General features: G+C 47.9%; 1 protein-coding gene across 1 annotated transcript; it reads right to left on the reverse strand.

Moving 5' to 3' along the window:
- Positions 1–9: 9 nt before the first annotated feature.
- On the reverse strand, positions 10–27,990 carry LOC141056827 (uncharacterized). The gene is made up of 7 exons (XM_073553300.1): positions 27,953–27,990; positions 27,849–27,853; positions 27,572–27,597; positions 8,965–9,088; positions 8,784–8,881; positions 8,495–8,585; positions 10–1,420 (listed from the first exon to the last, which is right to left on the reverse strand). Exons 1-7 carry the CDS (start codon positions 27,988–27,990, stop codon positions 63–65), a joined length of 1,740 nt encoding a protein of 579 aa, XP_073409401.1. The 3' UTR covers positions 10–62.

A 27,990-nucleotide genomic window follows, 5' to 3' on the forward strand; every position in this document is an offset into this window, starting at 1 on the left:
TCCCCTATGTGACATCTCTGATGTTTATTAACAGTTGATTTCCAAGTAAAATATTTCCCACATTAAGAAAATGAAAAAGGCTTCTCCCCTGTGTGACTGCTCTGATGCTTAACAAAATATGATTTGTGCGCAAAACATTTCCCACATTCTGAACAGAAAAAAGGCTTCTCCCCTGTGTGGATTCTCTGGTGCATAACTAAATCTGATTTCTTGTTAAAACATTTCCCACATTCTGTACAAGAAAAAGGCTTCTCCCCTGTGTGGGTTCTATAGTGAATAACAAAATTTGATTTCTCGTTAAAGCATTTCCCACATTCTGAACAGGAAAAAAGCTTCTCCCCTGTGTGGTTTCTTTGATGGCGATCAAGATGTGTTTTCCGTTTAAAACATTTCCCACATTCTGAACATGAAAAAGGCTTCTCCCCTGTGTGAGTTCTCTGGTGAGAAACAAGCAGTGATTTAACTGCAAAACATTCCCCACATTCTGAACATGAATATTGCTTCTCTCCTGTGTGAGTTCTTTGGTGCTTAACAAGATTCCCTTTCAGGTTAAAACATTTCCCACATTCTGAACATGAAAAAGGCTTCTCCCCCGTGTGAGTTTTTTGGTGTTGAACAAGATTCACTTTCTGGTTAAAACATTTCCCACATTCTGAACATGAAAAAGGCTTCTCCCCCGTGTGAGTTCTCTGGTGATTAACCAATTTTGATTTCTTGTTAAAACATTTCCCACATTCTGAACATGAAAAAGGCTTCTCCCCTGTGTGAGTTCTCTGGTGAGAAACAAGCAGTGATTTAACTGCAAAACATTCCCCACATTCTGAACATGAATATTGCTTCTCTCCTGTGTGAGTTCTTTGGTGCTTAACAAGATTCCCTTTCAGGTTAAAACATTTCCCACATTCTGAACATGAAAAAGGCTTCTCCCCTGTGTGAGTTTTTTGGTGTTGAACAAGATTCACTTTCTGGTTAAAACATTTCCCACATTCTGAACATGAAAAAGGCTTCTCCCCCGTGTGAGTTCTCTGGTGATTAACCAATTTTGATTTCTTGTTAAAACATTTCCCACATTCTGAACATGAAAAAGGCTTCTCCCCTGTGTGAGTTCTATGGTGATTAACCAATTTTGATTTCTTGTTAAAATATTTCCCACATTCTGAACATGAAAATGACTTCTTTGCTGTAGGAGCAGTTTGTTTTTTAATGCCTCTTTTTTGACTTTGATTTTCCTTAGTAGTCAGTAATGAATCAGAAGATGAGACCTGCTTCATGGGATCAGATGACAGATCTTTGCTGTGAATGGATGATGGTATATCTGGAGTAATGGCATTCACTTCAGTTGTATCTTGTAGGATCTCAAGATCATCAGATTTAAAAATTGTAGATGTCATCTGTCCCTCTGATCTCCTGGTACAGTCATCTGCTAAGAAAAAAACAATTAGTTTTTAATAAAACATCCCTGAGTTTTATATTTTTGAACATTTCTACTTAAACTGTCCATAAAAATGGCAAGCTATGTAAAAGCTTTAATTATTTACCAAGACAATGACAGTTCACAGTCTAATAGAAAACCTTGTTGGATGAGCCAGTAGTGTGTGGTGTTCAACTGTTTGTTCATTCTGCCTCCCAAATATCAAATAAAAAGAAACCAATCAATGTTATGTAGGTGAAAATAATACCAATTCTCATCTCACAAAAACAAGTCCCCACTCAGGTCCATCATCTGTCAATGGAAAAACAGATAAGGCAGATTACAGTTAATGCTATAGTTAGGGTTCGTGTTGGGGCTAAAGTTAGGGTTAGGGTTTATTCTAAAGTTAGGGTTAGGCTAAAGAATTTCACTTTGGTGGTGGGTATTTTCTGTCATATTTACCCCCCAAACTCACTTCAAATGTGAAGTGGTCCCTAAAAAAATGGTTTTGTAAATTTTGTTGCAAAAATGAGAAATCGCTGGTCAACTTTTAACTCTTATAATTTCCTAATGAAAAAATATTTCCAAAATTGTGCTCATGTGAAGTAGACATGTGGGAAATGTTACTTATTAACTATTTTGTGCGATATGACTCTTTGATAAGGGCATAAAAATTAAAATTGTAAAATTTTTTGCCAAATTTCCATTTTTTAACAAATAAATGAAAGTCATATAAAATAAATGTTACCACTATCATAAAGTACAATATGTCACAAGAAAACAGAGTCACCAGGATTCCTTGAAGCGTTTTAGAGTTATGACCTCATAAAGTGACACTGGTCAGCGTTGAAAAAATTGGCCCGATCACGAAGGCAAAAACTGACTTCTGGCGCTAAAGTGTTAATATTTTGTTGCACAACCTTTTGAGGCAATCACTGCAATCAAATTATTCCTGCAACTGTCACTGAGACTTCTGCACCTCTCGACAGGTATTTTGGCCACTCAAGAGCAAACTGCTCAAGTTGTCTCATGTTTGAAGGTCGCCTTTTCCAGACGGCATGTTTCAGCTCTTTCCAAAGTTGCTCAATAGGTTTTAGGTCAGGGCTCATAGAAGACCACTTCAGCATAGTCCAATGTCTTACTCTTAGCCATTCTTGGGTGTTTTTAGCTGTGTATTTGGGTCATTATCCTGTTGCAAGACCCACGACCTGCGACTGAGACCAAGCTTTCTGACATTGGGCAGCACATTTCTCTCTAGAATCCCTTGAGAGTCTTGAGATTTCATTGTACCGTGCACAGATTCTAGACACCCTGTGCCAGATGCATCAAAGCAGCCCCAGAACATAACAGAGCCTCCTCCATGTTTCACATGAGCAAGGCAATCCTTGGGATATGGAAAGCAGAGAAGATAGTGCCAAGCATGCTCATGGTGGACATCTTTTGAGCTGCCAGGTGACCATGAACAGTGCTCCCAATACATTGTGTCTGCAAACTATTCCAGCAAGATCTGCATTCAAATAGCTAAATGGCGCTCCTTCCCTTCTGAACACTGCCATGTGCCCAGACAGTAGTGTATAATCGTATATAGGGTATAGTGCGAAGCTGGAAAATAATCTGTAACATCCATTTGTTTTCTATTATCCTTTGTGAAGAATTCCAAACTTACCACCACATAAAGTGACACACGTCAGATACTAATAATGGGGCCTGATTAGGAACTACTGAAATGATCAAACTCCACAGTCTCCATCAGTAATAAATGAGCAGCTAGTGGTGAAACCTCTCTGGGGTAATTAGAGTATGGGGCTCGGTGACGTCACAATCTAAACTATTGTAAGGTCCAATATTTTCTGTCAGATGAGTTTCAAGAAGAAATATTACACATTTATAGAGAACTGTGTATAATAGTGCAGAGCTGAGATGTCTTAAAGTGCCCCTGTCAGCAGGATTGTGCTTAGTAACCTACAGACACTGTCAGGTCAGCGCCATTATACTGATTACAGTGATACCTGGTGATGAAATCCGTCTTGTGGTTGTTTAATCTGTATTAGTAGTTTTCAGTTAATGAGATTCTCGTGCTCTGGGGCGGGGCTGTGGGTGGGGCTTTATGTGGTGCTCTGATTACATATTCATCTGTATTGGCTTATGACAGGTCGCTGATCCCTCACTGACCTGCCCCCCATTATTACATAATGCATATAATAGCATTGATATTATTGGTGATAATGCCTATAATATTGTGACTATTGTGAGGCTTAGAAAAAAAATTACATCCAGCAAAATGTCACCGGCGATGGCGGCGCCTGTGTGGCGCCCCTGAGGGTTCAGTCGCCACCGAGGTACTGCAGCACCTCCTGAGGTGTGGTACCCCACCATCCAGGTAAGGTGGAAGCTCCTGACCACACTCCAACACTTGCACCCCTCACCACACAGTAGTGTAGCAAAGCCACATTGCGGCTCCCTGCTTGGAACACGAAACGTGCTAGGAGGCGGGTGGAGTTAGAATACATAAAAGAGCAGGAAGGTTAAGAATTTCAGTTCAGTGAGTTCAGTGAGCTGAGTGAGTGCAGTGAGGCATTCAGTCGGAGAGTGTGAGAGAGAGAAGATCCCTGAGAGGGATGGAGGAAGGAGGTGCTGCAGCAGACCTCAGTGATCTGAGCCTGCTGGCACGGGAAAGGAAAGAAAGAGAAAGACATTGAACGGAAACCTGACTTTTCATAAGAAGGAAAGACTAGCACGGAACGTGAGGAGTAAAAGAGAACAGAGGACGTGGGTCAGAGGAGAACCCTTCCTAGAAGTTCTAAGCGCAAGGCCGGGGCCCGGTCTCCGAGGTTGTTCGGATACTAATGGTCCTGCAACAGACACCGGAGGAGTAGTGGGCTGTAAATGCGCTACTCCCATCTCAGACTTGGGGGCACAACAACAACATTGATAGTGAGCCGGGACTAGGAAGCAAGGAGTCCCCGAAGCAGGCTACAGCTGTCTGCCGTACGAGGAAAGTTCATAAGAACATCGGACAGGAGGAACTCCAGTGTAACTCAGTACTGGGAGTACTTCACTTACAGGCGCTATAAGAGGAGACGTTCAGAAAGGCACATGATGGCGGAGTGTTGGAAGGGAGCATCCTATATTGCCTGGAGGTTGACCGAGTCCCTGACCCGGAGGACACGGCACAGAGGCAGGCACCTGTTTGCACAACAGACTGAGTAAAGCTTTGGAACTACATACCCCAGTGTCCTACATTTATTCCTGCGCCAACACACCCCACACCGCTACATCTGGGTACCAGCTTCTACACTGCCTGCGCCTCTCCTCTACCCCTACATCTACACTGCCCTGGGACTACAGCTCCACCTGTGGGGAGCTTCACCATCTTGGCTGCAACACATCACCAGTCCCAGAGGATCTGCATGCAGCGTCGGCTTAACATCACACTTGCCGAACACCACAGGTGGCGTCACGAACTATTCATCTACTCAACTACATTTCACCATTCATCCCCCCTTCTACTTGGGTGCCCAGGGCCACGGACCTGATCACCGCTGCTGTGACACATCCTGCTGATACCAGCCCTGTACCGAGTACCCCACAGCCCTGGGAGGGCGACCCACCGGCGCAGTAGCATCTATAAGTAAGAGATAGAGGCTACTGGGCAGGGGCCGCCGGTGACATTTTGCTGGATGTAATTTTCTTTCTAAGCCTCACAATAGCCACAATATTATAGGCATTATCTATCTCTCTCTATATATATATATATATATATATATATATATATATATATATATCTCTCTCTATCTCTCTCTCTATCTATATATATATATTTACCTTAAATTGTCTGTCATCCACTTCCGTCTGGATGTCCTCGAATCCCACAATCCACCGCGCCGCACCGCAAAGTACACCAACTGCCATATTGGAATACCAAAGTGATGGGTATTCCAATATGGCACCCGCTGGTGATACCAGGCCCTTCCACAGTACCACCAGGATACCGCCGGGACCCTCCCGCCACCACCGGACCCGCCGCTGCCTGTCCACTCACCTCTGTCCCAGCCGGCAGGAAAGACTGCGGCTTGCGGCCTGTGCTGGAGATGGGGTGCGGGCGCCCTCTGGTGACACCGCACCCCATCTCCAGCACAGGCCGCAAGCCGCGGTCTTTCCTGCCAGCTGGCCGCTGCTAGAATCCCCCCCGCCGCTGCCTGCCCACCATGTACATACACAAACACGTACTCACACACATCTCCAGCACAGGCCGCAAACCACCCGCTTTCCTGCCGGCTGTGACTGCACGGAGGTGGGTGCGCAGGCAGCTGCGGGACACACACCCACATGTACACACACACACACACACACACTTCCCTCTCGATGCGATAACATCGGGCACACCTCTAGTCAACAATAATATCAATGCTATTATATGCATTATGTAATAATGGGGGCAGGTCAGTGAGGGGTCAGCGACCTGTCATAAGCCAATACAGAGGAATATGGAATCAGAGCACCACATAAAGCCCCGCCCACAGCCCCGCCCCAGAGCACAAGAATATCATTAACTGAAAACTACAAATACAGATTACACAGCAGTAAACCAGAGTTGCCCTCATTTATGGTGGACCATTGGAGCTACTATGGATCCTGAGCAGAAGATTAGAGATAATAATATTGCTCCCCATTTCAGGAGAGATTGTGCAGTAATCTGAATTCCTGAGGATCAAAAACAATGTAATTTATGATGTGGAGTGACTCCATGACACCAGGGCTGGAGCCAACACATCTCCTGCAGGCGGGAATAAATGTATATTACAGCCATCAGCCACGCACAGCTGAGGCTAGTTTCACACTTGCTTTTTTTTGCAGCGCGTTTTTCCCGCAAAAAAACGCATTGAAAAAACGCATACAAAAGCATACAACTGCTGCGTTTTTTTCAAGCATTTTTATGAGCATGCATGAAAAAAACGCAGCGTTTTTAAGCGTTTGTATGCGTTTTTAGTGCGTTTTTACCGCGTTTGCGTTTTTTTCCAACATTTTTAGGTGGCCCCTCACACTACCCAAACCATGACTTTACTAACCCTAACCCTGACCCTAACCCTGACCCTAACCGTAACCCTGACCCTAACCAAATCATACTTAACCCTAACCCAAACCCTAACTAACCCTAACCCTGACCCTAACCCTAACCCTGACCCTAACCCTAACCCTAACCCTGACCCTAACCCTGACCCTAACCCTAACCCTGACCCTAACCCTTAACAAAACCATACTTAACCCTAACCCTGACCCTAACCCTGACCCTAACCCTTAACCAAACCATACTTAACCCTAATCCTGACCCTAACCCTGACCCTAACCCTAACCCTGACCCTAACCCTTAACAAAACCATACTTAACCCTAACCCTGACCCTAACCCTGACCCTAACCCTGACCCTAACCCTGACCCTAACCCTTAACAAAACCATACTTAACCCTAATCCTGACCCTAACCCTGACCCTAATCCTTAACAAAACCATACTTAACCCTAACCCTGACCCTAACCCTAACCCTGACCCTAACCCTGACCCTAACCCTTAACAAAACCATACTAAACCCTAATCCTGACCCTAACCATGACCCTAACCCTTAACCAAACCATACTTAACCCTAACCCTGACCCAAAACCCAACCCTGACCCTAACCCTAACCCTAAACCCCCTTAACTAACCCTAACTCTAACCCAAACCCCTAAATTCCATGGTTAAAAAAAAAAAACGCATATGCAAAAAAACGCTTACATGAGCATGCCAGTGCGCACATATGCGCATCCATAGGCTATAATGGCCATTTTTAGCGCAAAACGTGCGCATATGTGCGCATGCGCTTTTTTGCAGGGCCAAAAAATGCAACATGCTGCGTCTGGAAAATCCAATCGCACACCCCAAAAAAACGCAGCGCATGAAAATCGCATACATGCGCTTACAAGCGCGCATGTATGCGCACCCATGTTAAATATAGGGGAAAAAACGCATGCGCAGGTTAGCGTTTTTTTCCAGCGCTAAAAAACGCAAATGTGAAACCAGCCTTAGAGATCTATCAGGGCACAGGTGGAATGTTTGTCCTGTAGATTATCACAATCCTCCTTGAAGTTAGTTGGTTTTAATACAAATTGAAAAGTCAGGATAAAGGGAAACTCTGCTGTTATTGGACAGAAATTCACACTTAGCCTCACTGCACATTTACTGTTGTCGCTCATAAAAGGGAAGTTTGGCCAGAAAGACTGGACCTGGTCTTGTAGGGACCATGAGACATTCAGCAGCACAGAAGGGAGAGAAGATTCATCCGATAAGATCTCAGGGATCTAGGAAGCCAACAGCATCATTACCCTCCGCTTTCTCTTACAGGCCCAGCATAAGATTTTTATTCAAGTGATTTCCTATCTTGTCAGCACACTCTACGTACGCTGTCATTTGGCTTTATAGTTACAGATCTGGGCAGGTAACGGTCAGCGTCTCCTAATGTGAAGGAGAGAATGGCTAGTTACTATCTCTTTGTCTTGAGAATAAACTTCAGTTGTGTGCAAACCTTTACTGAGAAAAGATTAGACATCTAAGGTCGGGATCACACCACTGGGTGTGATGTGAGCAACTCGCACGAGTCTGTCGCATCAACAGCCATGTATTTCTATGCAGCCGCAGCTCCGGTCCTGAGTACCAGCGGCAGCGCCGGATGTTGATGCGAGAGACTCATGCGTTTCTTGCATCACACACGGTAGTTTGATTCCGGCCTAACTCTGTGTTCGGTGTGACTCTTTAAGAGCACACTCGGCCTATATTGGGTCAGGTACAAGTAATCATATAGATCTCGCTTTAAGGGATCACCCTCACACTAATCCCAGGGGGTAGGAGGATCCTCCAGGTCGTAAGTTCTATAGAAAAGGGCTTTCAATGCCAAAAGTCATTTGAACAGTTTTGGGTGAAGGAGAATGTTGTGGTCTAGAGGCAAAATGGTGATCATGGTAATACGGCCGGACTACACCACCGATAAAGCAGCCACAGCCGGTGACTGAGAGGAATCTGTGACTTCTCTGCATTCAGTGGTTACTACTCACCTGGGTAGTCATATGTGGGAATCTCCTCTTTACACCACTCATCACCCCTCACATATGTCTCTGTAGTATTAATATGGGTCAGATCTTCACCCTGAAACAAATATTGTAAAAGTCACCGACAGATGGAGAAGTCCCATCTATGATCAGCTCTAATCCTGCCATCTCCACCGCTCTCATTACACAAGTATAAAACATATAATACTGGTGGATAAAACAAGACTGAGCACAAGACCTTCACAGCCGTCTACACATCATAGGGGAGATCTCCTGACACCTTCTCTCCATCTACCTGATGATCCTGAGGAGCACTGGGATCGTCTTGGTTACAGTCCTGTGGAAGAAGAGGATGGGGACATCTCTCTGGTGTTGTCCTCTTACTGGATAGATCTGGAGGAAACACATACAGGGACTGAATTCATTCTCTACATACAGATAATTATAGGCCGTGTGAATTTAGTCCTGTCTATTACCTGGAGATGTGAGGGGCTGGGGAACCTCCATTATGACGTCCTTGTACAGATCGTTGTGTTCTTCTAAATACTCCCACTCCTTCATGGAGAAATAGACAGCGACATCCTGACACCTTATAGGAACCTGACACATACAATGATACCGTCATCCCCCGATCCCTTCATAGTGTTACTGTATAATGTCCCAGCATTCCCAGCAGTGTCACCTCTCCAGTCAGCAGCTCAGTCATCTTGTAGATGAGTTCTAGGATCTTCTGGTCATTGATGTCCTCATGGATCAGGGGGTGAGGTGGAGGCCCCGTGATTGGGCTCAGGGGTCTTCCCCATCCCTCAGACACAGGGTCCTGACAGAGATCACTAGAGGTCTTCTTCACCACTGTGTAATCCTGGTAATGGAGAGACACAGTAATAAATCTCACTCCAGACATTCCCAGAGTCCTCACCTCTCCAGTTCTGTCCATCTGTTATTCCCATAGATAAGAATGATGTAATGTGACGTCATCAGAATCTCTCACCTCTCCAGTGAGACGGAAGAGGATCTCTAGGGTGAGGTGTAATATCCTCCCTGCCATCTTGTCTCTGTCCATATCCATCCTTGACGGGTAAATCAGGAAAATTCTCTTTTGTAGAAGATCTTCACTGAGAGGATCTGATATTGTAGAGACCTGAATGAGAAGAAGATGATCCGATGTAACATCATAAGAATCCTGTGTAATAATACAATGACAGCAGCAATCTCCAGAGTAGGGAGATATGATTGACAAATATTTATATACATACACATATCTATCTATATATATATAATTTCACCAAAGAAAGTAAGGACTGCAGCACTCACCGATCCATATTGAAAGTCCGTAGTTTATTTGTAGTAAAAGTGTAAAACTTCATGGCCGGGAGGCTGAAGAGAGGAGTGAGCAAACTCTGACGACGGCCTAACAGCACTTTCATGGGTCAGCTATATATAATCGTCTAATTCTGTCTGTCTGTAACGGAAATCCCGCGTCGCTGACTGGTCGCGCCTGGGGACATCACTGAAGGTGGAGGAAGAAGGCGCCCGCAGCAGTCCTCCACAGAAACTTCAACGATGTGCCCTGCCTTAACTTGAGCAGAGGAGGGCAAAACCCCCCGGTCAGCAAGGGGCAAGCCTTAGGCAGGACGCAGATGCTGTTCAGAAGGAAATCTCCACACGGGCCTGTTCCCAGGAGCTACAGTCTGAGGAAAGGGCTAAAAAGCCTTCACTAGACCCCTGTACAGCTGTATAATGAGGCCCAGGCTTTATAGTGAAGGGACAGGAGTGAGGGCCTGTTCCCAGGAGCTACAGTCTGTGGAAATGGCTAAAAAGCCTTCACTAGACCCCTGTACAGCTGTATAATGAGGCCCAGGCTTTATAGTGAAGGGACAGGAGTGAAGGCCTGTTCCCAGGAGATACAGACTGAGGAAAGGGCTAAAAAGCCTTCACTAGACCCCGGAACAGCTATATAATGAGGTCCAGGCTTTATAGTGAAGGGACAGGAGAGAGGGCCTGTTCCAAGGAGCTACAGTCTGAGGAAAGGGCTAAAAAGCCTTCACTAGACCCCTGTACAGCTGTATAATGAGGCCCAGGCTTTATAGTGAAGGGACAGAAGTGAGGGTCTGTTCCCAGGAGCTACAGTCTGAGGAAAGGGCTAAAAAGCCTTCACTAGACCCCTGTACAGCTGTATAATGAGGACCAGGCTTTATAGTGGAGGGAAAGGAGTGAGGGCCTGTTCCCAGGAGCTACAGTCTGAGGAAAGGGCTAAAAAGCCTTCACTAGAGCCCTGTACAGCTGTATAATGAGGCCCAGGCTTTATAGTGAAGGGACATGAGTGAGGGTCTGTTCCCAGGAGCTACAGTCTGAGGAAAGGGCTAAAAAGCATTCACTAGACCCCTGTACAGCTGTATAATGAGGCCCAGGCTTTATAGTGAAGGGACAGGAGTGAGGGCCTGTTCCCAGGAGCTACAGTCTGAGGAAAGGGCTAAAAAGCATTCACTAGACCCCTGTACAGCTGTATAATGAGGCCCAGGCTTTATAGTGAAGGGACAGGAGTGAGGGCCTGTTCCCAGGAGCTACAGTCTGAGGAAAGGGTTAAAAAGCCTTCACTAGACCCCTGTACAGCTGTATAATGAGGCCCAGGCTTTATAGTGAAGGGACAGGAGTGAAGGCCTGTTCCCAGGAGATACAGACTGAGGAAAGGGCTAAAAAGCCTTCACTAGACCCCGGAACAGCTATATAATGAGGTCCAGGCTTTATAGTGAAGGGACAGGAGAGAGGGCCTGTTCCAAGGAGCTACAGTGTGAGGAAAGGGCTAAAAAGCCTTCACTAGACCCCTGTACAGCTGTATAATGAGGCCCAGGCTTTATAGTGAAGGGACAGAAGTGAGGGTCTGTTCCCAGGAGCTACAGTCTGAGGAAAGGGCTAAAAAGCCTTCACTAGACCCCTGTACAGCTGTATAATGAGGCCCAGGCTTTATAGTGGAGGGAAAGGAGTGAGGGCCTGTTCCCAGGAGCTACAGTCTGAGGAAAGGGCTAAAAAGCCTTCACTAGAGCCCTGTACAGCTGTATAATGAGGCCCAGGGTTTATAGTGAAGGGACATGAGTGAGGGCCTGTGCCCAGGAGCTACAGTCTGAGGAAAGGGCTAAAAAGCCTTCACAAGACCCCTGTACAGCTGTACAATGAGGCCCAGGCTTTATAGTGAAGGGACAGGAGTGAGGGCCTGATCCCAGGAGCTACAGTCTGAGGAAAGGGCTAAAAAGCATTCACTAGACCCCTGTACAGCTGTATAATGAGGCCCAGGCTTTATAGTGAAGGGACAGGAGTGAGGGCCTGTTCCCAGGAGCTACAGTCTGAGGAAAGGGTTAAAAAGCCTTCACTAGACCCCTGTACTGCTGTATAATGAGGCCCAGGCTTTATAGTGAAGGGACAGGAGTGAGGGCCTGTGCCCAGGAGCTACAGTCTGAGGAAAGGGCTACAAAGCCTTCACTAGACCCCTGCACAGCTGTATAATGAGGCCCAGGCTTTATAGTGAAGGGACAGGAGTGAGGGCCTGATCCCAGGAGCTACAGTCTGAGGAAAGGGCTAAAAAGCCTTCACTAGACCCCTGTACAGCTGTATAATGAGGCCCAGGCTTTATAGTGGAGGGAAAGGAGTGAGGGCCTGTTCCCCGGAGCTACAGTCTGAGGAAAGGGCTAAAAAGCCTTCACTAGAGCCCTGTACAGCTGTATAATGAGGCCCAGGCTTTATAGTGAAGGGACATGAGTGAGGGCCTGTGCCCAGGAGCTACAGTCTGAGGAAAGGGCTAAAAAGCCTTCACAAGACCCCTGTACAATGAGGCCCAGGCTTTATAGTGAAGGGACAGGAGTGAGGGCCTGATCCCAGGAGCTAGTCTGAGGAAAGGGCTAAAAAGCATTCACTAGACCCCTGTACAGCTGTATAATGAGGCCCAGGCTTTATAGTGAAGGGACAGGAGTGAGGGCCTGTTCCCAGGAGCTACAGTCTGAGGAAAGGGTTAAAAAGCCTTCACTAGACCCCTGTACTGCTGTATAATGAGGCCCAGGCTTTATAGTGAAGGGACAGGAGTGAGGGCCTGTGCCCAGGAGCTACAGTCTGAGGAAAGGGCTACAAAGCCTTCACTAGACCCCTGCACAGCTGTATAATGAGGCCCAGGCTTTATAGTGAAGGGACAGGAGTGAGGGCCTGATCCCAGGAGCTACAGTCTGAGGAAAGGGCTAAAAAGCCTTCACTAGACCCCTGTACAGCTGTATAATGAGGCCCAGGCTTTATAGTGAAGGGACAGGAGTGAGGGCCTGTGCCCAGGAGCTACAGTCTGAGGAAAGGGCTAAAAAGCCTTCACTAGACCCCTGTACAGCTGTATAATGAGGCCCAGGCTTTATAGTGAAGGGACAGGAGGGAGAAAAGTGGGGAAATGAGCCAGAAGAGCCGGACTGCCCATCACTAACCTGCAGAGCCGCACTCCACATATATGACTGCTCTGTGCACACAGGACCTGTGATGAGGTCACAGGAGGGGAGGAGTCAGGGGTCACATGATCAAGGGCCTCAGTGTGGGCAGGACTCTGCTGTGCTGGTTGTCATGGTGCTGGATGAGGGGAAGTTTCTGTGTGGGGTCAGGAGGGGTTTACAGGGTGGATGTAGCAGAGCCCTGTGTATGAGGTGTAGGGAGCGGAGCCGTGTGTGTATGACGTGTACGGAGCGGAGCCCTTTGTGTACGAGGTGTACGGAGCGGAGCCGTGTGTGTACGAGGTGTACGGAGCGGAGCCGTGTGTGTACGAGGTGTGCGGTGCGGAGCCCTTTGTGTACGAGGTGTACAGAGCGGAGCCGCGTGTGTACGAGGTGTAAGGAGCGCAGCCCTGTGTGTACTAGGTGTACGGAGCGGAGCCGTGTGTGTACGAGATGTACGGAGCGGAGTCATGTATGAGGTGTACGGTGCGGAGCCCTGTGTGTACGAGGTGTAAGGAGCACAGCCGTGTGTGTACGAGGTGTACAGAGCGGAGACGTGTGTGTACGAGGTGTACGGAGCGGAGCCGTGTGTGTACGAGGTGTACGGAGCGGAGCCGTGTGTGTACAAGGTGTGCGGTGTGGAGCCCTTTGTGTACGAGGTGTACAGAGCGGAGCCGTGTGTGCACGAGGTGTACGGAGCGGAGCCGTGTGTGTACGAGGTGTACGGAGCGGTGACGTGTGTGTACGAGGTGTACGGAGTGGAGCCGTGTGTGTACGAGGTGTACGGAGCGGAGCCGCTTGTGTACGAGGTGTACAGAGCGGAGCCGTGTGTGTACGAGGTGTACGGAGCGGAGCCGTGTGTGTACGAGGTGTACAGAGCGGAGCCGTGTGTGTACGAGGTGTAGGGAGCAGAGCCGTGTGTGTACGAGGTGTAGGGAGCAGAGCCGTGTGTGTACGAGGTGTAGGGAGCAGAGCCGTGTGTGTACGAGGTGTACGGAGCGGAGCCGTGTGTGTACGAGGTGTACGGAGCGGAGCCGTGTGTACAAGGTGTGCGGTGTGGAGCCCTTTGTGTACGAGGTGTACAGAGCGGAGCCGTGTGTGTACGAGGTGTACGGAGCGGAGCCGTGTGTGTACGAGGTGTACGGAGCGGAGCCGTGTGTGTACGAGGTGTACGGAGCGGTGTGTGTACAAGGTGTGCGGTGCGGAGCCCTTTGTGTACGAGGTGTACAGAGCGGAGCCGTGTGTGTACGAGGTGTACGGAGCGGAGCCATGTGTGTACGAGGTGTACGGAGCGGAGCCGTGTGTGTACGAGATGTACGGAGCGGAGTCATGTATGAGGTGTACGGTGAGGAGCCCTGTGTGTACGAGGTGTAAGGAGCACAGCTGTGTGTGTACGAGGTGTACAGAGTGGAGACGTGTGTGTACGAGGTGTACGGAGCGGAGCCGTGTTTGTACGAGGTGTACGGAGCGGAGCCGTGTGTGTACGAGGTGTACGGAGCGGAGCCGTGTGTGTACGAGGTGCACGGAGCGGAGCCGCTTGTGTACGAGGTGTACAGAGCGGAGCCCTGTGTGTACGAGGTGTACGGAGCGGAGCCGTGTGTGTACGAGGTGTATGGAGCGGAGCCGTGTGTGTACGGAGCGGAGCCGTGTGTGTACGAGGTGTACGGAGCGGAGCCGTGTGTGTACGAGGTGTACGGAGCGGAGCCGTGTGTGTATAAGGTGTGCGGTGCGGAGCCCTTTGTGTACGAGGTGTACAGAGCGGAGCCGTGTGTGTACGAGATGTACGGAGCGGAGCCGTGTGTGTACGAGGTGTACGGAGCGGAGCCGTGTGTGTACGAGGTGTACGGAGTGGAGCTGTGTGTGTACAAGGTGTGCGGTGCGGAGCCCTTTGTGTACGAGGTGTACAGAGCGGAGCCGTGTGTGTGCGAGGTGTACGGAGCGGAGCCGTGTGTGTACGAGGTGTACGGAGCGGAGGCATGTGTGTAGAAGGTGTGCGGTGTGGAGGCCTTTGTGTACGAGGTATACAGAGCGGAGCCGCATGTGTACGAGGTGTAAGGAGCACAGCCCTGTGTGAACTAGGTGTACGGAGCGGAGCCGTGTGTGTACGAGATGTACGGAGCGGAGTCATGTATGAGGTGTACGGTGCCGAGCCCTGTGTGTATGAGGTGTAAGGAGCACAGCCCTGTGTGTACAAGGTGTACGGAGCGGAGACGTGTGTGTACGAGGTGTACGGAGCGGAGCCGTGTGTGTACGAGGTGTACGGAGCGGAGCCATGTGTGTAGAAGGTGTGCGGTGTGGAGGCCTTTGTGTACGAGGTGTACAGAGCGGAGCCGCATGTGTACAAGGTGTAAGGAGCACAGCCCTGTGTGAACTAGGTGTACGGAGCGGAGCCGTGTGTGTACGAGATGGACGGAGCGGAGTCATGTATGAGGTGTACGGTGCCGAGCCCTGTGTGTATGAGGTGTAAGGAGCACAGCCCTGTGTGTACAAGGTGTACGGAGCGGACACGTGTGTGTACGAGGTGTACAGAGCAGAGACGTGTGTGTACGAGGTGTACGGAGCGGAGACGTGTGTGTACGAGGTGTACGGAGCGGAGCTGTGTGTGTACGAGGTGTACGGAGCGGAGCCGTGTGTGTACGAGGTGTACGGAGCGGAGCCGTGTGTGTACGAGGTGAATTGTTTTAGACTCAAATTTTTCTATTTCACAGAGAGTAAAATGGAGCCATAATTTACACGGAAATTTCTCCATAAACCTGAGGTCAGGAATGACTGCACATGGCTGGGTTCCAATGGGGAGAGTCACTGTTTTGCTTTTGGAGCACTAATTTGGCAGTCCTAGCTTGTGGGGGCCAATTGTAAAGCCCCCGATGTTTGTGGACAACATACGACCCCCTAAGGTTACCCCATTTCAGACCCTGTACCCATCAGGGAAGTCATCTATGAGTGTAATGGGCATTTTTATCTTACAGGTGTCACTGATTTCTTTACTACTTGCTGTGAAGATAATATTACATGTGTTCCGAGGTGCAGCGAGGGGTTCAGCCCAAGGACATCTGAGTGGGCTCCTAACCAGATGTTATGATGGTGCCTCACATGCCTTGTCAGTGCCTCTCTTCTCACTATGGTCACTGCAGCTTCTCAGTGGGTCGACCTCCCAGGGCTACGGGGTACTCGGAACCAGGCCCTATGAGCTTCAATGGGAGATGTCACGGCAGCTGGGACCCGGCCCGTGGCCCTGGGTGCCCATTGTAAAAGGAGTTGTTGCAGTGTGCTTAGAGTGATGAAAGTTTATGAGTGATTCGTGACGCCACCTGTGGTGTTCGGCAATACAGATTTAAGCCGACGCTGCAGACAGATCCTGTGGGACAGATGGTGTGGTGCAGCAGTGATGTTATAGCCCTCCACAGGCAGGGCTGTAGTCCCAGGGCAGTGTAGAGACGCGTTGCAGGAATGGTGCAGTGTAGGCACAGGGATGCAGCGGTGCCAGGTGTGTGTGACGCGGGAATGAGTGGAGGACACCAGGGCATGTCGTTCCAAAGCTTTACTCACAGTCTGTTGTACAAACAGGTGCCTGCCTCCATGCCGTGTCCTCCAGGTCAGGGACTCAGTCAACCTCCAGGCCAGATGGAATACTCCTTTCCAACACTCGTACCTTTCTGAACGTCTCCTCTTATAGCGCCTTTAAATGAAGTACTCCTAGTAATGAGTTACACTGGAGTTCCTCCTGTCCAATGTTCTTATGAACACTACTTGTACAGCAGACAGCTGTAGCCTGCTTCGGGGACTCCTTGCTACTAAGTCCCGGCTCACTATCCAGTTGCTGTTGTGCCCCCAAGTCTTGTGTGGGAATAAAGCGGTCACTCCTTCTATTCCTCCGGTGTCTGCTGCAGGACCATTAGTGTTGTGAGTTCATTCTCCCCTTCACCTTTGATGTCTGATGAACTCCCTCTGCTGGTGAAGAGAGGTAGTGAAATTGATTGGGATGGGAAGAACCTGTCATCTGAACAGGCGAAGTGTGATTGGACATATGGAATTTCTGAGTGGATATAAGGCAGCCGACGCCCTGCAGGGCTGCTGGTGATCCTTTCTGCTCTGAGCTTTTGCATCCAGTTTAGTTCCTGTCTACTAAAAGCTAAGTTTTTGCCCTGCTATTATTCCATGAGATTTTGTCTGGTTTCCTTAGTGTTTATATTCAGCCAGTCCTGGTTGGGACTGGCTGAATTCCATTTTTGTCTCTGATCAGTTTATCTCTTTGCTCTGTTTTCAGAATATACCTGAGTGCTGATATAGTGATTTTGAAGTCTAGCGACTTCAGGGCCTTTTTCCCTATCAGATGGTTGGGACATTTTTGGTAGGGTTTTTTGCGGATTGCAGCCAGCATCTTTTCTGTCCTGTCCTATCTAGTTAGTTGGGCCCCATCGTTTGCTCAGCCTGTCTTTCTGTCTGTGTTTGTGTTTTCATCTGTATTTCACCGACAATATATGTTGGGGGCTATCTCTTGCTTTGGGGTCTGCTCTGGGGCAGTTTAGATTTCCCCTTTCCTTCTTTAGGCTTATGTAGTTCTCCGGCTGTGACGAGGGGTCTAGGGCACCGTAGGAACCCCCCATGGCTACTGTTAGTTGTGGTGTATAGGATCTGGGGTCTGCAATCTGATAGCTACCAACCTCTCTGGTTTTCTGGACTTAGCTTGTATTTTTGTTTTCTCCTCCTCCGGTGACTCATTCATAACACATTAGTATCTATACAACCTCGGGGATCGGGCTCCGGCCTTGCGCTTAGAACTTCTAGGAAGGGTTCTCTTTTAACCCACGTCCTCTGTTCTCTTTTACTGCTCACGTTCCTTACTAATCTTTCTTTCTTTGGAAAATCAGGCTTTCAGTCTATGTTGCTCTCTCTCTCTCTTCCTTTCCCGTGCCAGCAGACCCAGGTCACTGGGATCTGCTGCAGCACTTCCATCCATCTAACCCCCCTCTCTCCGGGGATCTTCTCTTTCCTTACTCAACAACTGACTCCTCTCCCAAACTCTCCCCGCTCTCTTTAATGTAAACTAAACTCCACCCACCACCCAGCACGTTTCGTGTTCCAAGCAGGGAGCCACCAATGGGTGCTTTGCTGCACTCCAAGCAGGGAGCCGCCGAAGGTGCTTTTCTACACTACATTGTGGTGTGGGGTGCAGGTGTTGGAGTGTGGTCAGGAGTCTCCAAGTTACCTGAATGGTGGGGTACCACACCTCAGGAGGAGGTGCAGTACCTCTGTGGCAGCTGAGCCTCAGGGGTGCCACATACCCCCCCGTTAAACACAGTACGTCCGCAGGCTGCAAGGGAAACAAAGTTGACAATACAGGAACATACACATTTTTATATTGCATAATGAACATGTCTTATACGAAACTTCCCAATGTGGGAGGCACTGTTTCTTGAACGTTACAAACAGTTCAACTGTCTATCAATATTTAAAGTTATGCTACCTAATTTAAAGTGCCATGGAAGCAAATAGTAACACATTTTCTAGCAATACATTGCTTTCTGTCATTCTTCACATTTTCTACTTTTCTTCTTCTTACTCTTAATTGACAACTGCTGGTGTCTGGTTCATCATCTGCATATTTTTGTTCAATTCTCCCACCAGCTACTAACCTCCCTAAATCAGACATTTCCCTCTCTGTGGGTGGTACCACAATAACACCCCGGCAGCAGGCACGCTGTCTAGGCGTTATGTTTGACACCAATCTCTCCTTCACATCCCATATACAATCTCTTTCCCACTCTTGCCGCTTACACCTAAAGAACATCTCTAGAATCCACCCTTTTCTCACCATGGAAACAACAAAAACCCTCACTGTAGCATTGATCCACTCCCGCCTGGATTACTGCAATGCTCTATTAATTGGCCTCCCCGTCACTCGACTCTATCCCCTCTCCAGTCCATACTTAATGCAGCAGCCAGGGTTGTCCATCTGGCTAATCGGTACTCGGACGTGTCCTCTCTTCGTCAGTCATTACACTGGCTGCCCATTCATTATAGGATCCAATTCAAAGTACTTGTTCTCACCCACAAAGCTCTCCACGGTGCGGCACCCCCCTACATCTTTTCCCTCATTTCTGTCTATCGGCCTAGCCGATCGCTGCGCTCTGCAAATGACTTTCGACTAACCTCTGCACTAATCCGTACCTCCCACTACCGACTCCAAGACTTCTCCCATGCTGCTCCTATCCTCTGGAATGCTCTACCCCAAGAAATTAGGACTAACCTCAATTTGCATAGTTTTAGGCGCTCCCTCAAAACACATTTGTTCAGAGTGGCTTATCACGTTCACTAATCAAAGTCATTCTATGTGTAAGTGTGCGTGTGTAGCCCATTCACTATCTCCATCCATCCTTCACTCCCTCAAGATGGCTGGACCTTCATTGTAAATATACAATTGTAAATACACACCTGTACTTTGTATCTCCCTCACCTCATTGTAGATTGTAAGCTCTCACGAGCAGGGTCGTCTTATTTCGTCTTATTTTGCTTTAATTATTGTATTGTTAACGTTGTTACTTATGGCTTGTGTTTTGAAACTGTTAAACTGTAAAGCGCTGCGGAATATGTTGGCGCTATATAAATAAAGATTATTATTATTATTATTAATAATTCTCACATCTTTATTCAAACATTGTAAAACATTCACTATATTTCTTTCTCAATTAAACCCTATAAAATCTGTCATTAATACTTTCACTACACACTATCACTTTCTAGTTTCTTGTTCAAAAATACTAAGCATTATTTCTAAGTGCAAAGAGTAGACATTGGACCGGCCATCATGTCTGGAAATGTCCTTATAACGAGGTAGTCCTTGTTCCAAGGGAAGGTTCCTATGTAAAACCAAGAGAGAGCACCTAAAGAGGTGCAAACTATTTACATTAGCAGTTCTGGATCACTCAGCGTCCATGATCTCCACAGTTCAAGTGTAACGGCTACCAATCAAACTGGGCAACAACTGGATCCAATGGGAAAAAACAAGAAAACAAAAACATGATAACCAAAATAGAAAAACAAGCACTACGGTGGAAATACCCTCCTGGGTAACAAAAGTTAGTTTAAATCAACATTATGGCTGGTTATCCCCTCCTGCGGTTCTGGAAGCTGGTTGCTTGGGCTGCTTCCAGGGGAGATGCTCTGGGTATCCAGATGGGTTGATGAATCGCTGATCCTCGGTAGGAATTCTGGAGACAGCTGCTGCCTGAGGTACAGCAGGGGTAGGCATATCAGCTGTTGCTGGTGATGTCTCTGCCATCAGTAAGTCGGTAGGAGTGGCAGCTGGTATCAATGGATAATGTTCTTCATCCTCTGGGTGCACTGCTGCTCTGGTCCTTGGTCTAACATCTAGGGATGCCGTGGCCTGTTGTTGACGTAGGTAGGAGGCTACACGGGGGTTTTGCAGCTGCGGCCAAGAGAACCCATGATGCGTTTCAATGTCCCGAAGCAGCCTAGACTCGTCCAAGCCCTGAAGGTGTCGTGTGGTGCGCGCCTATTCCAACCGCACCCTCCTCAGCAGGGATTTCTTCCACCTTCCCATCTCCGTCAGCCTAATGCCCCTGGACAACTCGTCCAATACCCCCATTTCAAGCTCCAGCAGGCCAGCCTCCGACAATGAGAATTCGGGGGGTAGCCCGTTAGGAGGGCCAGCATCTATACCTAGTGCCTCCCGGCGGTGCAGTCTCGGCTCCGGTGCAGGCACGGTGCGGGTCCTGGTGGCAACGGTGGTAGTCAGGGCTGCCCGGGTAGATATGAGTGACGGCGGTGGAACAGATGGCGGCTCCCGGTCCGCGGGGGCCTCCGGTGGGACCTGCGCGGCCGTGTCAGGTCCAGACGGGAGCTCCTCTTCCTCCGCTTCAACTCCCAAAGCCTCACACAGCGGCGATGGTAATGGAGAGATTGCAAAGGATGCTGCAGGTGGTATTGCAGCAGTCGCAGGCTCTACAGGGTTTGCCTGGGGGAGATCCGGTGCAGCGATGGCGGGTACCGGTGACTGGGGTACCGCGGGTGTAGGCCCCTCCTGGGCACGCTGCAGATTCAAGGTCCATAAGGCTTCCTGTCTCAGTCGTAAACGGTGCGTCAGCTGGGCAATCTCGTCTTCCAGCTGCTGGCGGTTCATCCTGGAAGCCGGGTCAGAGCCTTCAGCCATTGCGCCGGGGAGATTCAGCTCAACCTCCTCGCGCTCCGCAGGCCTCCTCCCTTCTCCTTCCAATATGGCGTTCTCGCATTCTTCCTGCCTGGGCTCTTTTCCCGCCACTGGCTCTCGACCCTCCTTCTAAGGGCGGCGTCTTCTTCCTACTCCTCCATACCAAGCCAGTATACAAACCCCTAGGGGGGTGGGTCATGTTGCTGTCGCATAGAAGTTCAGACAGGGGAGGCCCAGGACAGTCTGCGCTCTTTTCTTAGGACCACCCATATTGTCACACCCTTCTTCACCACACCGGCGGCCATTTTTAGCGTTCATTTTACAGTCTATTGAATTGGGTCTTCTGCACATTTCAAAAGATTTGAGTCTTAGGCACACAGAACCCGATGGCATCGGATCTCGTCATCCTGTTCGTGACGCCAAAGTTGGGTCGCCCTCCCAGGGCTGTGGGGTACTCAGTACCGGGCCCAATGAGCTTCAATGGGAGATGTCACGGCAGCTGGGACCCGGCCCGTGGCCCTGGGTGCCCATTGTAAAAGGAGTTGTTGCAGTGTGCTTAGAGTGATGAAAGTTTATGAGTGATTCGTGATGCCACCTGTGGCGTTCGGCAATAGAGATGTAAACCGACGCTGCAGACAGATCCTCTGGGACAGATGGTGTGGTGCAGCATTGATGTTATAGCCCTCCACAGGCAGGGCTGTAGTCCCAGGGCAGTGTAGAGATGCGTTGCAGGAATGGTGCAGTGTAGGCACAGGGATGCAGCGGTGCCAGGTGTGTGTGATGCAGGAATGAGTGGAGGACACCAGGGCATGTAGTTCCAAAGCTTTACTCACAGTCTGTGGTACAAACAGATGCTGCAGCACTTCCATCCATCTATCCCTCTCTCCGGGGATCTTCTTCTCTTTCCTTACTCAACAACTGACTCCTCTCCCAAACTCTCCCCGCTCTCTTTAATGTAAACTAAACTCCACCCACCACCCAGCACGTTTCGTGTTCCAAGCAGGGAGCCACCAATGGGTGCTTTGCTGCACTCCAAGCAGGGAGCCGCCGAAGGTGCTTTTCTACACTACATTGTGGTGTGGGGTGCAGGTGTTGGAGTGTGGTCAGGAGTCTCCAAGTTACCTGAATGGTGGGGTACCACACCTCAGGAGGAGGTGCAGTACCTCTGTGGCAGCTGAGCCTCAGGGGTGCCACATACCCCCCCGTTAAACACAGCATGTCCGCAGGCTGCAAGGGAAACAAAGTTGACAATACAGGAACATACACATTTTTATATTGCATAATGAACATGTCTTATACGAAACTTCCCAATGTGGGAGGCACTGTTTCTTGAACGTTACAAACAGTTCAACTGTCTATCAATATTTAAAGTTATGCTACCTAATTTAAAGTGCCATGGAAGCAAATAGTAACACATTTTCTAGCAATACATTGCTTTCTGTCATTCTTCACATTTTCTACTTTTCTTCTTCTTACTCTTAATTGACAACTGCTGGTGTCTGGTTCATCATCTGCATATTTTTGTTCAATTCTCCCACCAGCTACTAACCTCCCTAAATCAGACATTTCCCTCTCTGTGGGTGGTACCACAATAACACCCCGGCAGCAGGCACGCTGTCTAGGCGTTATGTTTGACACCAATCTCTCCTTCACATCCCATATACAATCTCTTTCCCACTCTTGCCGCTTACACCTAAAGAACATCTCTAGAATCCACCCTTTTCTCACCATGGAAACAACAAAAACCCTCACTGTAGCATTGATCCACTCCCGCCTGGATTACTGCAATGCTCTATTAATTGGCCTCCCCGTCACTCAACTCTATCCCCTCTCCAGTCCATACTTAATGCAGCAGCCAGGGTTGTCCATCTGGCTAATCGGTACTCGGACGTGTCCTCTCTTCGTCAGTCATTACACTGGCTGCCCATTCATTATAGGATCCAATTCAAAGTACTTGTTCTCACCCACAAAGCTCTCCACGGTGCGGCACCCCCCTACATCTTTTCCCTCATTTCTGTCTATCGGCATAGCCGATCGCTGCGCTCTGCAAATGACTTTCGACTAACCTCTGCACTAATCCGTACCTCCCACTCCCGACTCCAAGACTTCTCCCATGCTGCTCCTATCCTCTGGAATGCTCTACCCCAAGAAATTAGGACTAACCTCAATTTGCATAGTTTTAGGCGCTCCCTCAAAACACATTTGTTCAGAGTGGCTTATCACGTTCACTGATCAAAGTCATTCTATGTGTAAGTGTGCGTGTGTAGCCCATTCACTATCTCCATCCATCCTTCACTCCCTCAAGATGGCTGGACCTTCATTGTAAATATACAATTGTAAATACACACCTGTACTCTGTATCTCCCTCACCTCATTGTAGATTGTAAGCTCTCACGAGCAGGGTCGTCTTATTTCGTCTTATTTTGCTTTAATTATTGTATTGTTAACGTTGTTACTTATGGCTTGTGTTTTGAAACTGTTAAACTGTAAAGCGCTGCGGAATATGTTGGCGCTATATAAATAAAGATTATTATTATTATTAATAATTCTCACATCTTTATTCAAACATTGGCAGGGCTGTAGTCCCAGGGCAGTGTAGAGACGCGTTGCAGGAATGGTGCAGTGTAGGCACAGGGATGCAGCGGTGCCAGGTGTGTGTGATGCAGGAATGAGTGGAGGACACCAGGGCATGTAGTTCCAAAGCTTTACTCACAGTCTGTGGTACAAACAGGTGCCTACCTCCGTGCCGTGTCCTCCGGGTCTGGGACTCAGTCAACCTCCAGGCCAGATGGAATACTCCTTTCCAAGACTCCGCCAACATGTGCCTTTCTAAACGTCTCCTCTTATAGCGCCTTTAAATGAAGTACTCCTAGTACTGAGTTACACTGGAGTGCCTCGTGTCTGATGTTTTTATGAACTCTACTTGTACAGCAGGCAGCTGTAGCCTGCTTCGGGGACTCCTTGCTACTAAGTCCCGGCTCACTATCCAGTTGCTGTTGTGCCCCCAAGTCTTGTGTGGGAATAAAGCAGTCACTCCTTCTATTCCTCCGGTGTCTGCTGCAGGACCATTAGTATCCATACAACCTCGGGGACCGGGCCCCGGCCTTGCGCTTAGAACTTCTAGGAAGTGTTCTCTTCTAACCCACGTCCTCTGTTCTCTTTTACTCCTCACGTTCCGTACTAATCTTTCTTTCTATGGAAAATCAGGCTTTCAGTCTATGTTTCTCTCTCTCTCTTCCTTTCCCGTGCCAGCAGACCCAGGTCACTGGGATCTGCTGCAGCACTTCCATCCACTTCTCTCCGGGGATCTTCTTCTCTTTCCTTACTCAACAACTGACTCCTCTCCCAAACTCTCCCCGCTCTCTTTAATGTAAACTAAACTCCACCCACCACCCAGCACGTTTCGTGTTCCAAGCAGGGAGCCACCAATGGGTGCTTTGCTACACTCCAAGCAGGGAGCCGCCGAAGGTGCTTTGCTACACTACTTTGTGGTGTGGGGTGCAGGTGTTGGAGTGTGGTCAGGAGTCTCCACCTTACCTGAATGGTGAGTTACCACACCTCAGGAGGAGGTGCAGTACCTCTGTGGCGGCTGAGCCTCAGGAGCGCCACATCAGCATGTTGTTTCCATTTAGCCTTAGGGGGATTGGCCAGTCTGTACAGGAATTTAACCCTGCTGTGTCCTTCACAGATTAGGTTCCCCAGACTATCCCGTGCCGGCAGGTCCTATATTAGGCAGCTCCACCATCCGCCCTCTGCTTGATGTTGATTCGTAGGCAGTTCACTTTCCCTGTTGTACCTCACACTCGAGTCTCTGACCCACCAATCAGCTGAGGTAGTCTTGGGGACTACCCTGGAGTAGTTCCTGGTGTCTACCGGCTGTCCAGCCTGTCCTCTGCACCAGTAGCTCTAGTGAAGACCCGGTGGACACCTAGTTACACCTCTCTAGAGTAAGCCTGGCCGATGGTGCAGTGGGTCCACATCCACCAATGTTACACCAAGTAACTGTGCACACCTCACAACTTTTGAAGCACAGAAAGAGGCACAGATCATGAGATGCACATAGCAGCAAATTTTGGCCTCACCCTAATCCACGGCCATTTACCACTGCTTTCTCCCCCAGCAGGAGGAGTTGTCAGAGGGACGCTGGTAGTGAGGGAAATTCAGCAGACGCCTGAGACTGCAGGGCGTAGACCCAAATCTGGGACTGACCGCTGTATCTGGGACAGTTGGGACTAGAGATGAGCAGGTGGATTCATGGCTCTCTGGTCCAACGTGCGTGGGACCTGGGGATTATTTTTTGTGCCGTCATTCACAGTCGGAGCTTCCAGAACGTTCTCATCTTTATGTAGCGTCACTATACGACATCCGGCTTATTTGTGCCTGTAAGGCCGTGTTCACACATTGCAGAAAAACGGTGTTTTTTGTTTTCTGCAGGATCCGCACCATCTCCAATAACGATCTTCTCCCCCTTATTTGATGCGTTCTTGGTGCAGATGTGAAGCCGCGTTTTTATTGCGCTTTTTAGAGGACAGAAAAGCTTTGATTCTGCACTTAATAAAGTTTCTGCAGTTTTTACCTGCGATTTTAGACACATAGAAGAGAAGAAAAAGCCCCAAATCGGCACAGATCAGCCGCGTCCTCGGGCGCACAGCGGGCGCCTTTTATGGTAAAGTAGTTTTTATTAAAGATTTATTTACATAAATGAGGTAAAGAAAAAGGGGAGACAGATTATAAATACCCAGTAATACAGACAAGAACCAAACAACAGCAAAAAAGAGAAATGTAAAGTCATGAAAGAGAGAGGCAGAATAAAGGGGAGAAAGGGTTAAGGAGGAGAATGGGGAAGGAAAAATAGGGGTTTGTTAACCCCTTAGAGACCTTGCCCTTTTTCGTTTTTGCGATTCTGTTTTCCGCTCCCCTTCTTCCCACAGCCATAACTTTTTTATGTTTCCGTCAGTATGGCCATGTGAGGGCTTGTTTTTTGCGGGACAAGTTGTGCTTTGGAATGACATCATTGGTTTCACCATATCGTGTACTCAAAAATGGGAAAAAAATTCCAAGGGCAGTGAAATTGCAAAAAAGTGTAACTCCACAACTTCTTTTGGATTTTCATTTTACCATATTCACCAAACGCTAAGACTGCCCTGCCATTATGATTCTCCAAGTCATTACAGGTTCATAGACACCAGACAGGTCTCAGTTCTTTTGTATTTAAGTGGTAAAAAAATCCAAAAATTGTTGGGAAAAAATTGCTCCATTTTCGTGATTTGGGGTTGGGTGAGGGCTTATTGTTTGTGTGCCCAGCTGATGTTTTTATTGATACCATTTTGGTGCAGATACGATTTTTTGATCATCCGTTATTACATTTTAATGCAATGTAGCGGTGACAAAAAAACCTTAATTCTGGCATTTTGCCTTTTTTTCTCACTACGCCGTCTAGTGATCGGGTTGTTCCTTTCTTTATTGATAGATCGGGCTATTCTGAACGCGGCGATACCAAACTTGTGTATGTTTTATTTTTCTTTTGTTTTATTTTGAATGGTGCGAAAGGGGGGGGATCTGAACTGTTATATTTTTTTATTTTTTTAATATTTTTAAAAACTTTTTTTTTACTTTTGGCCTGCTTCAATAGTTTCCATAACTTTGCAAAGGAATACGTGGATTTCATCCGCGCTGCCCAATTGATGACATTCCGGAAGGGTAATAAAGTTTGACAGTGGTTTATTCTACTCATTTCAAGGTTTTTTGAACCTGTTCTTCAGGAATTACCACATGACGCATACACAGGTGGTGCATTAAGTACACACAGATTTAAAAAAATGAGCTCCAGTCAGATGACAGATGTCAAAGTTCATAGTTAGCAGACAGTATAAATATTCATAGTAAGAGTTAGAAGCTGTTCTTATATTGACTTGTCTATTATAATTTCACAGGTGGTGAACAAAAGGAAAAAAATAAGGAAAAATAAAAAACACATATATACTGAGCAAGAAAAGCAAATCTCGGACACGAACTCCTAGAGATCTGCCTCAGCTTCCTCCAGCTCTGCCGCCCGACAATCGGACCACTCGGCTATACTAACAAGCTCCTGCACGCGGATCCGATGTGGAAGAGACATAGGATGAAATAAACCATTAGATAAACATTAAATTGTAAGGATCTAAATTTTAATCAATTAAAAATAAATGTTTTATTAATAAAAAAATAATATACATTTTTTTTAAATCTCAGGTTTGGCTTATTATAAAAAAAAAGGGAATCACTCATCTGTAAAAGCTCAGTGGCAGAGTGGGAAGGACGATGTGCTCCACACCCGCAATATTGTGCACACACTCAGGATCGCACCGCAGGAGGAGCACACGGCGCTTCTCCCAATACCACACGGCTGTTACATCTCCCGCACAGAGTCAGATTATACAGCGACCGGTGTAAGTCACATCCCAAAGTTTAAAAACTCACTCCTTCAGCAGCGTTATTAACACCACCTGAGGATAGCAAATCATGTCAGGGGATGATTTCTTTAGGACAAAGGAATGATTGGTTCTATATAAATATTTCTGAGAGGAATATTAACAAACTTAGAAAAATATATATATATACCAGTAATCATTTTTATAATTGTACTGGGGTCCACAGACAGTCCGGAAAGAGGAGAGGGTTAATGCTCTGTAGAACTACTATTTCTCTGAGTGGAGATAGAGTAGAAAAAAAAACAGTGTTTAGGGCTTTCCCTTACCCGCTCTGCGGGAAAAAGAGAGAGTGAAGCTCTATATTAGTAATTATGGTGTAAAATGTATCCAGAAGGACCAAGAACACCTAACAAGGGGGACAAATACTTACTTGGCGTTACTCATCCTATTTTCTAACCGCAGCACCAT

The sequence above is a fragment of the Dendrobates tinctorius genome, unplaced genomic scaffold (assembly GCF_039654945.1).
Source record: "Dendrobates tinctorius isolate UK_male_01 unplaced genomic scaffold, ASM3965494v1 ptg000200l, whole genome shotgun sequence".
NCBI lineage: Eukaryota > Metazoa > Chordata > Amphibia > Anura > Dendrobatidae > Dendrobates > Dendrobates tinctorius.